General features: G+C 31.7%; 1 protein-coding gene across 1 annotated transcript; it reads right to left on the bottom strand.

Annotated features, from left to right (window-relative positions):
• Window positions 1-9,219: 9,219 nt before the first annotated feature.
• Window positions 9,220-9,949, bottom strand: LOC132934490 (uncharacterized). Its single transcript, XM_061000790.1, has 2 exons — window positions 9,829-9,949; window positions 9,220-9,479 (listed from the first exon to the last, which is right to left on the bottom strand). The coding sequence occupies exons 1-2, from the start codon at window positions 9,947-9,949 to the stop codon at window positions 9,220-9,222; spliced, it is 381 nt and encodes a 126-aa protein (XP_060856773.1).
• Between the last annotated feature and the right edge of the window lie 1,380 nt (window positions 9,950-11,329).

Raw genomic sequence — 11,329 nt, 5'->3', positions numbered from 1 at the left:
CGTGAAAAATATGCTCGGGCAACATAAAAACACAGGTGATGTGGATTATATACCTACTTATAATTTATAATAATTTAGTTCACTCTAATATTAAGGCTGTAAAAGCCTAATAACACTGCAAATTGTATAGATATTGTTGTATAGACACAAGACGCACACCCGTTCCGATCACTGATCTGAGTCTACAAACATAGGATGACAACAATATGTTTGTTGCAAAAATTAATTTTATATTTTAATTAATTCAGCAGCTATGATTGAAAATAATTAAAATTTTATTTTTGGTTCGTTACGCAAATATGTGAAAATTAACCATAGGTATAGCCTATATCTAAATATTATTATGACACCATATTATAAGCAAATAACACAGTACAGGCGTACAGCTACAGGTGGATTTGAACTGGAAGATTTGCTGATATTTCACCATAACAATCATTCGTTGTGAGTATTCCTAGACATTAATATGGTAAAATATGCAAATAGAAGACAACTAATATATTACTATATAGGTATAGGTAGGATGTAGGTACTAAATATTTGAAATTCGCGATCGGTCTGACTGCGTTTTACAATACGTAGGTAGGTATACATTTCAATCCCTTCCGTGAAAAAAAATCTTTGACACAATTAAGGGTCACCTACTCACCTACCTATATATATATACGGAAACACAATGGTGCAGCGGAAATTCGTGACGACAAAGGGAATCAATTACGTCGATGTAATAATAATAATGGGCAGGCTTATCCACGGATCGCGCTCGAGCTGCAACTCGCACGGGTACATTACACTGCACTGCACACACACACACACACACGCGAGATATACAGACGGACGGCAGGCTATAAGGACCCGGAGAATGCGACAAAACCATTTTCTCGTCGTCACAACAAAGGTGACTCGTTTGACGGCGGCGACATAACTACGTCACATCACAATAATAATATATTATATACCGTGGTATACGTGGTATAATAATATATATATATATATACTATATATGTACCTATATAGTATATATATATAAATAGGTGAAGGTCCTGGCAGTCGCGACATACAACAACGACTCGCACACGTCGCACATATAAACATGAACGGGGACGGACGAGGACGCGGAACCAAACGTGGCCCGGTACTAATAATAGGGTTTACGGGACCGATGTTTTCCAGGCACACACACACACATAATAATAATAATTGGTACGATTGTATGAGCTACGTGGGATCGAATAAACGATTATGTAATTCCGGGGTGCAGCGTCGTCGTTTTTATATCATATCATATTATTATATTATATAGGTATTTATCTCCGCGAACGACGACAAAAAGGTACTTACACCCTTATACCTAAATATACATATATACGCAGGGTGGGAAATGTCAAATATCTGTATAGTAAATACTATATAAGTGTAGAATATATATATTCGGGTCGTATACAGCTATTTATGTTATATTTTATTTATTGATATGTATATTTTATCTCTTTATGGGCAGTTAATAATTTATTGTCGTATAATCGCTACAGCCGCCGAACTCAACGCTGGACTTTTTTTCAACGTACCAAATTAATTCATTATTCGGGACCAATTTTATTTATATTTTTTGTAATTGTTCGTACCTATTAGATGCATTTATTTTTTACACGCATTTTTAGCATTGTGCATAAACACACCACCCACACTCTTCTCCGTGATACTTATTACTTATTAGTTATTGGTAGTACACCACTATATTTCTTATTACTTTGTAAGCCCCGTTCATGTATAGTTAGATACTTGCATTTATTAATCAACCTATAGTTAATAGTTATAAGCAATTGGTATTATTGCAATAATTATATTAATATAATATTTATTTTCATGGTCAGTTTGTATAATTTAAAAATTATTTTTTATTTTAATTCCAAAAATCAGCCTAAAATAATAATTATATAAAATGGTCATTATATACCTACTTTGTAATAAAAAAATTCACGAATATTTTTATATAATTTATAATTTAACAAACCGTTTTAAGTGTCAACTAAAACCAAAATATAATGTTATAATATTATTCATTATACCTATCTATAATTTATTTCATATTTGTGTTATAGGCACCTATTTTCTGTATATTATGTTGCTGTATAATAAATGTATACTGTGACGTATGCAAAGCTATAGTAGCTTATAAAGTAATGCTGCAAGTATAATGTTAAAAGATTTGATAAGAACAAGTCTGCATTGACTTTCAACAGCGACATCCGTATATCGGCCCCTAGGTGGGCCACCGGTAGACTTGACCTGTGCTTCCGTGTTGAAATGGCATCTACGAAGAAAATGTACGATCGCAAACACGTATATAGGTATATGCACAAAGACGCGCGAGCTTTTATCGTACAATAGACGCGATTTCTACAATAAACTGTTTGTCATTACTCAAACATGTTGTATATATAATATTAAAATACAGAAATGCCTAAAGATTAGAGCAGTTTTACCAGTGTTTTTAGGTTGCCGCATTGGCCTTTTTTTTACAATATTTCAATTTTTAATTCGAGTACGTAAATATTACTATACCTAGCTTAAAAATGATCATTATATCACAAAAAAATAAATTATCAACAACGTTGAACGTGTTACTTCTTTTTGCGTGAAAAATATGCTCGAGCAACATAAAAACACAGGTGATGTGGATTATATACCTACTTATAATTTATAACAATTTAGTTCACTCTAATATTAAGGCTATAAAAGCCTAATAACACTGCAAATTGTATAGATATTGTTGTATAGACACAAGACGCACACCCGTTCCGACAACTGATCTGAGTCTACAAACATAGGATGACAACAATATGTTTGTTGCAAAAATTAATTTTATATTTTAGTCAATTTAGCAGGTATGATTGAAAATGATTAAAATTTTATTTTTGGTTCATTACGCAAATATGTGAAAATTATCCTTAGGTATAGCCTATATCTAAATATTATTATGACACCATATTATAAGCAAATAACACATGTATACAGGCGTACAGCTACAGGTGGATTTGAACTGGAAGATTTGCTGATATTTCACCATAACTACCGGTAGACTTGACCTGTGCTTCCGTGTTGAAATGGCCCTACGAAGAAAATGTACGATCGCGAACACGTATATATAGGTATATGCACAAAGACGCGCGAGCTTTTATCGTACAATAGACGCGATTTCTACAATAAACTGTTTGTCATTACTCGAACATGTTGTATATATAATATTAAAATACAGTAATGCGCGTGGCTGAAACTGAGAGCATAATACACATAATAATAATAGTACTATATTATATATATAATACCTATACTGCATATTGTATAATGTACGCGCTATATTGTTAAACGCTCGCTGTTGTCGGGATAATAATAATTCAAACGCTATATTGATAGGTCATCAAAAAGTTTGTTTTTTAGGGACTCTGACAGGCATCCCCGTGTAATGAGGAGTTGCCCGTACACATTAATTATAGTGTAATAAACAGTAGTGCGCATATACAACCCATATATATATATATATATACAGGAAACGATAGCGCGCGATTATGTGTACATATATATATGTGCGCGTCGTCTAGAAGCTCTCGCCTATTGTGTTCGAGTGTGTGTGTGCCTCTCGCGTGGGGTCGACCTTTAGCGGCGGCACAATGGGCACCCCTTTTTTTCCCGTTTGGTTTCAATCACTGTCGGATTAAAGTGCAATGTTTGACTGAAAAGAGGTCAATATTGCCTTCATTAGGGGCGGCGGCGGCGGCGGTGCAGGCGCTGTCATCGCCGTCGTCCGGATTTCTGATTGAAATTGCTATATTAAAATATCGTTATTATTATTGTCATATGTACCTTGTAGACGATATTATATATAAGATCACAGCCGTGTTTTGAGAATACTTTAAATTAAATTTTCTGAAGAAAAGGGCAGTGAAAGAGTTTTGAGATGGAGCTGATATTATTATCTTAAAAGTTGAAAACGGTGCGAGATTTCGTTTAATTACCGAAGCCGTTCGTTTGCGTTTCATCGCCAGATAATGTACCCTTACACACCGTTTGGATCAAAACTTGTTGACTAAATTCGAAAATTACATGTTTGAAGCTGAAAAGTGTCAATGATAGATCTCAGATAAAACGGATGAGTGAAGATATGTTTTTGAATTTTTTGACAAACTTGTCTACGGCAGTCCCTATCGGTGGATGCATTTCATCACTTTTAATGAGGGTATAACAATTCCCGGGTAATACTCAAAATAGTTTCTTAGCACCCTCAAATATTGAATAGTAAATCAATAAAAATATTTTCTTCAAGAAGGCAAATATAATTGGCCATAAGATTAAGAACGAGTGTATACAGCAATATAACTTTCATTTAACTATTCTTAATATTGAAAAAGTTGTTATCAATTTATTTAAGAATGATGATATATTTGAAACATAATAATATGTAGATAATTTAAATGTAAAAAATGTATATAAAAATTATATTTGAATTTGTCGATTAAAATACAACTATAAGACGTATACAATTATTGATGCAGGTACATTTATATTTATTATAACTTATAAACCACTTTCCAATGTACAAACTAAGTAGATGTAATGGGGATTTAGAACACAGAAAAAATATGAATGCATTAATTTGGTTTGTAACCTAGTTGCCCCCCAGGCCAAATCGATAACAAAAATAATCTCGATATTGGAAATTCTAATACTAAATAAACTGATGATCGAAAATTATAAAACGACATGCGCAACGAATAAGGCAGTAACTCAATTTTCCAACTTTTTTTTTCTTTTCTATAGGGTATCACTGTTTTTCTGGAAGTCCAACGAAGACAGCAGTAGCTCTATTTTATTGTGTATAACGGATAAAAAAATGTTTACAATTAATGATAATTACATTATCATTACTGAAGTAGTAGCTGTAAAATGCAGTCGGACGCAATATTTGCCTCTATCACAGCGGCACAGCTAATACTTTAGAATTTTACCGCCACTACTGCACCTATATTTATCATACATGCAACTATTAGAGAGCTATTATAAGATCATATTATAGAGCCTTACAACTACTAGATTTGTAAATATTATCAACCGTGGCAACTAAGCAATAAAGGATAATATTATGATAAAAAATATAATTCTTCAAACGCCTAGCGGTATTGCAATACTTATGCGTGTAAGTGTTTAAAAAAAAATGTTTAACTTTAGTTTTTTTAAATTTATAGTCGTGCTGTATCCAATCGACTCATACGACTTCAGTATAGGTACCTACCGGTAAAAGGTTGCCAGATTATTTTACAATATAAAAATGATTTTATTCAAATCTATGATAGGTAGGTACTTGGAAATACTTACTGTTTTTTAACATTTTAAAGTATTTTGAATAAACTTTGTACCTATAGCTTTTAATTGGTAAGTAACACTGCAGTTTTGGTGGAAACGTGGAATCATTCGATATCTCATTTGGTAGAAACGGGAAAGGTACACTTTTGGAGGGAACCTGTTACGCCCCCATCATAATGATACCCATCGAAATCGTTCTCATCATGCGGTATATGGACGTCGAGAAAATAAAATATTTTTTTGTAAATTTTAATAAAAAATAAAACCTTATTACGACGGGTACCTACTGTTGTAATGAAATATTTTCATATGCCACGAGATTATCTTCGATACACCACTGAAACATTCACTCACAGAAATGCGACTATTATTACACAGATCTTACTGCCATCTGAGATTGCAGGTATCGAGTGAAATCTGTAAAGCTGCATGTATAGGTACACAGTCTAATCACGTGCTGGTTGGTATAACGGTAATAGGTTGTTGTTTTAGACGCATTATATTATACAGCGTAATGATCCGCAACAATACGTAGTATAATAGACGACAACAGAATATGATATAGGATGAATATAAAATCCCTTTTGAAAAACGATTGCCGTTCGAACAGAAAATGTTCATAATTTAATGTGGAACACTGCAGTAGCAGTTATACGATGATAAATAATAATACAAACACTACACGGTGGCGGTCGCGGCCGTATCAATAAACGGCGAGAAACGCCGTTGACAGTCATTATTGTCGTTACCATACTACGGAGCAGTCCGCGAGGGTCCCGCGCATTATATTTGGCATGTGTTATATACATATAAACGTGTCCGCGCGCGTATATATTATGTGTGTTTTATAATTTATACGATTTGAAGAACGCTCGCTCTAAGCAGATGCACGCCAGCGAGAAGCCCTACATCCTAATCCGTTCTCGAGGTTTGTGATATCATAATTCATAATAATAATAATAGTAATAATAATATCCGACGAACGACCGACCGACCGATTGCCATCGGAAACGCGCGTGTCCCCCTCTCCCGCGGTGTTGTTTTTTTTACACCGTTCGACGCGCATATTATCGAATATACATACATACATATTATTATTGTTGTGTACATTATGCGATATGCAAACGTATGTTTGCTCGGGAAGCGGCGTCGGAGAGGACAAAAAAAGGGTTTGCGTTTTGAAAAAGTGCCGGGGACTCGCCGAGACTTAATGCCCGGTAAATTTGCGACACGCGTGTGATGTATGTATAATATATATATGAGCGTGGTGTGTGTGTGTGTGTGTGTGTGTGTGTGTGTGTGTACATAAAAGTATACACTAGCTATATACTACTAAAATACGTCGATCCCTTTACTACTTAAGCCCCGTCCTCCGTGTTTGCTTGTCTGTATACATATGCACACACACACACACACACGTATTATACGTAGTTTTATCGCATTTTCGTCGCTCTTAAGCATGTATACATACACTAGAAGAAACGGGGCCAAAGAGCGGATATTTTTAATATTTTTACTATTTTTTTCTCCACTGCGTGCGTGTAATATTTATCGTCAATGTGATATAATAGCTATATTATTATTTCTAACAATAACTATTACAATAATTTAAGATATCTTTATTATAAATCAAACAATACCAAAACTATAGATACGTCTTACGTCTATACCTATATGAATGGTATAACTACACTCCACAAACTATATGAAATGACGTATTCAGGCCTCATACGGGTGAGGTTGTAAAGGGTTACTATACAACCATTGTCCATCGTAATTTGTAAATCAAAATACATCAACATTTTTTATCATCCCGCAATTGTAAAAATAAAGTATAAACATTATTTTATGATGAAAAATCCTATAGATTTGACATGTAGCCGTGCATGGGGTAAGTATTAAATATTACAGAGAGTTTATTGTTTATACATAGTAAGTTCTCGCAAACTTTTTGTATTCAAATAGTGGCAGTATCACTTTGTTTTTGAAGAGGGTGAATAATAGAGTCGACATCAAAACTTTACCTAAGGTCACCTTATTAGGACGTCAAAACTTTAAATACGTCTCTGTGACTATATTTGCAAGACCCATATCACTAATTTTAAAGCTGAATTATCACAATAGTTGAAGTGCAGAATAATTTGAATGTGATATTGCAATAAGCAGATCTTCTAGGATTTTTTTTACAGCGTCTCGTTGGACTGTTGGAATGGTAAAAATATTAAGTTATTTAAAAATGTATTTTTCTAATAACCAAACAATATCATTATTTACCATTTCTTTATTACACGAAGCGATATGGAAGAATGTTTTCATGGTAGTTATAATGGCATTACATTTTAACGACTGGTGAAAACTGATCGTTTTCAATCACACTATGTGTAGTATACTGTGACGTAATTTTTTTTTACAACTCAACATTTTTTAAGCAGGTCAATTTATTTCTGAGAAGCAAACTGTGAATTCAGGCCAGGGTATCCACGCAGGCAAAATGCTATTCTACATGAAATTAAAAATGCAAATGTATACCTCGCGTAGTCCAAATGACGCGACTAATCGTACTTATATATATTTAAATTACAAGTTATACACATTCATTACTTACCTATATTATGTTATTACATATATATATCGTATCAAAATTACACGCTGTATAATGTATTATATTATGCTCAATACTCATTGTAAGTACCTATTAGTATTAATATTTTTTTCTACAAAATTTGTGTAATGTAGTAATCCATTTAAAAATATCCTTAAATGTCGCATTATGTGTTCCGATTGTAATGTATAAAGAGAGAGGACAATAGGTCCTTTTTAAACGAAGTTGTGTAACATATATACTACGTGAAGAGAAATGTAATGAGAAAAAAAAACAGGTCAAAACGATCCTTAAAAAATGCATTTTTGTTGTCGTCCGACAACAAAAGGAGGTACATGTTTTTTCTTCCGTAAGAAGATTAGTATAATATGTATGTGCTTCAGGCGTACCGGAGAGTATTGAAATGAAGTGGCCTTTGACATTGTTGCCGCCTAATCCGATTTTTCGTAAACACATATCGGTACTTATATACCCGTGTCAAGAACGTCTTTTTATATTTAAAAAAAAATAATAATAATAATACATATGTATTTTGTCTCGGAGGTGGTTCACACGCCCCCGGCCGTGCATCCTTAAACCTTTAAATTCACTTTATCCTCCACAGTCTCTGAATTATGTAGAGGAAGCACCAGCTACTTACCTTATAATAAAATGTGATATTATATTGTTAATACACCTAGGGGTATAATGGAACTCAAGCGGCATGAATTATAATTTATAATCGTCATACGATCCCTTGACGTAAATTTATTTATTATATATGTATAACAAAGTGTTATTACTTATTAAGGAATGAGGGATGCCATATAATATTATATAAATTCTTTTATAATTTTTGTTTCCTTTATTGCTCTAATTTTAACCATGTTCAATATATTATTCTATTTACCTGCAGTATACACAAATATGATAATTAAGGTATATTAGGTAATATTAGGTAGATATATCAAAACGTCATAGACTTTTGACTTTCAAATGGCAATATAAAGTTGTAATTTTTAATTATCAATCATAGTATATTTTATAATGTTATAACAAACTATAATTTTTAAAATTAGAAATTATTATTTAATTTTGGTTAAGACATTAAAGGAAATATCACTTACCTATTTGAAAAACATTTTTACAAAAGCTTGTGATCTCGCATAATATATATAATAAAACTTATAATAACGATTTTGTAATAACTTGATATTAGTAGTATTATCATATTTCAAATCCACTTTATTTTTTTTTTTTATATTATTAAATTAAATTTATACGTGTCTTTTGAATTTTGTTGACGTTTGATTGGCCAATTGTTTATTTTCGATTTTAATAATAGCCTGTTCCACTTGTTTCGGTTTTACGTTAGACTGCACATTAACAGTAACCGTACGATCGGTTACTGGAGGTTTTCTTTTTTTAACGGTTTTAACAGGCTTAATAGAAACCGGTAGGGAATCAGCACGGCCTCCAACTTTGACTTTTGTTTTTGGCTTTATTAAAGTGGCAAGTGGCTTATTCCAATTATCCCCTAAAAGTACAATAACACATTTTTGAAGATTATATTTTCAAATTATTTAAGACAACTAAAGCTTGACTATACCAACTTTCGTATAAATATGATTTATCATGTATTTATTTATTGTCTTTGTAAACCTTGCTTTTACAAAATACTTAAAGTGCATTGTTAATATTTGTTAATATTTGAACCCTATTTGATTACGCTTTGTACCACATTAATCATTGTTAACAACACTGCATTAAAATGTTTAAGTTTATAGGGCAAATAAAGGAATAATATAGGAAGTAGGTATAAGTAACACAGATCTGATGCAATATTTGTTGTAGTTTAATTTTTTGAAAATATATATAATAATTACTTGTTTTTATCCTGTTAGTATATTCTAACGATTCATCTTCAGAGGAGTCTTCGAGGAATATCGTTCTGCGTAATCGTTCGGTTCGGTTAAACTCAAAAGATTGCTTAGTGTTTTTTGCCATTTCTTTGATTTATGATATTATACAACGAAAATAATTTTAATTAATTATACATCTTTAAAAATATTTAACCAATCGGAAGTTAATTTAGGTGTAGTAGTAAAAAGCTAATCACCAAGCATGGTCACTCCCATATTTCCCTTAATAGGATGCTACACAGCCATTTGTTGTCTCCATTTACAAGTGTATAACATTTAACAATTAACATTAGTGCAAATTACACTCAGAAGATCACGTTTAACTGAGTTAGTAAAAAAATTAGAGTGAATCGACCTATTATGAAACATGGTACATTATCTGTTTTTTTATGTGGGTTTTTTACTATGGTTCAATTTTTTAATAAATTATGCGTATATAATATAGCGTAAATTAAAAATGCTCATAACTCACTTAAAAATTGAATTTATCATAAGATACCTACAGCTATCTTACCATCAAATTTCATAATAGGTCATGCATGATCTGCTTAGCGTACATTTGCTATGTTATGCACTTGTAAGACGGAGACAACATTAATCTGTGTACCTACCGTTCTCTTAAATTAGGAATTTATTTAAGTGTTGACTATTAGAATTTTGAAGTATTATACTTAAAAACCATATTTTTAAAAACTTAAATTACTTATGTGGTTTCTTGTGATGGTAAAAAATTCATTTATTTAAAATAAAAACCATATTTTTTTACTGCAAATTGTTAGAAAGAAGAATAAATATTAATATATATTTTATTTATTTAAAATTGTAACATCGTTTCAGTGTTACACTTTAAGAAGTATTAGTAATTATAATAAATTATATAAATTAAATATTCGTGTGTCGTAAATTTTAAATTGGATAGTTGGATTTAATTTTCATAATAAGGTATAATATTATTACTATATATTTTAAATTTAATGTAATACTAGATACTAGTGTTATAACAAGGACTTAAATCCTCAGTACCTACATACAACATTAAATAAATAAGAAAATGCTCGTTGGAATTTTGATCGACATGCATCAAATCTAAAACATATCTAAAAATATCATTTGTTTAATAATTTTTCGTAAAAAAGTGGTTCTTGTTTCAATATAAAAGTTTATATCAGCCCTTTAGGGACTCCTCAAATATTACGAAAAAATCGAAAAGATTTGGAAATATATTGTTTAAGTATATACATACAAATTCTAAAAATCATAATTTGAATAAATGCACTATTAAAGGAAAAATGGGAGTGAACGTGCTTACTGAATCACACATTTTATAATAAAAACATTAGGATCGGGAAGGACATTTTATCAACGAATCGAAAGAATATTTTCGACGAATGGACATTATCAATAATACTCTCGATTCACTCCACGTCGAGTGTCTCAATCATTAATGATTGGTGTATTATATAAT

The sequence above is a fragment of the Metopolophium dirhodum genome, chromosome 1 (assembly GCF_019925205.1).
Source record: "Metopolophium dirhodum isolate CAU chromosome 1, ASM1992520v1, whole genome shotgun sequence".
NCBI lineage: Eukaryota > Metazoa > Arthropoda > Insecta > Hemiptera > Aphididae > Metopolophium > Metopolophium dirhodum.
This window is presented reverse-complemented; position numbering and strand designations above follow the sequence as displayed.

Coding starts and splice junctions, on each gene's coding strand:
- LOC132934490 (XM_061000790.1), bottom strand. CDS start 9,949: ATGGCAAAAAACACTAAGCAATCTTTTGAGTTTAACCGAACCGAACGA. Junction 9,480..9,828: donor TACTAACAGGATAAAAACAA/GTAATTATTATA, acceptor TTGTACTTTTAG/GGGATAATTGGAATAAGCCA.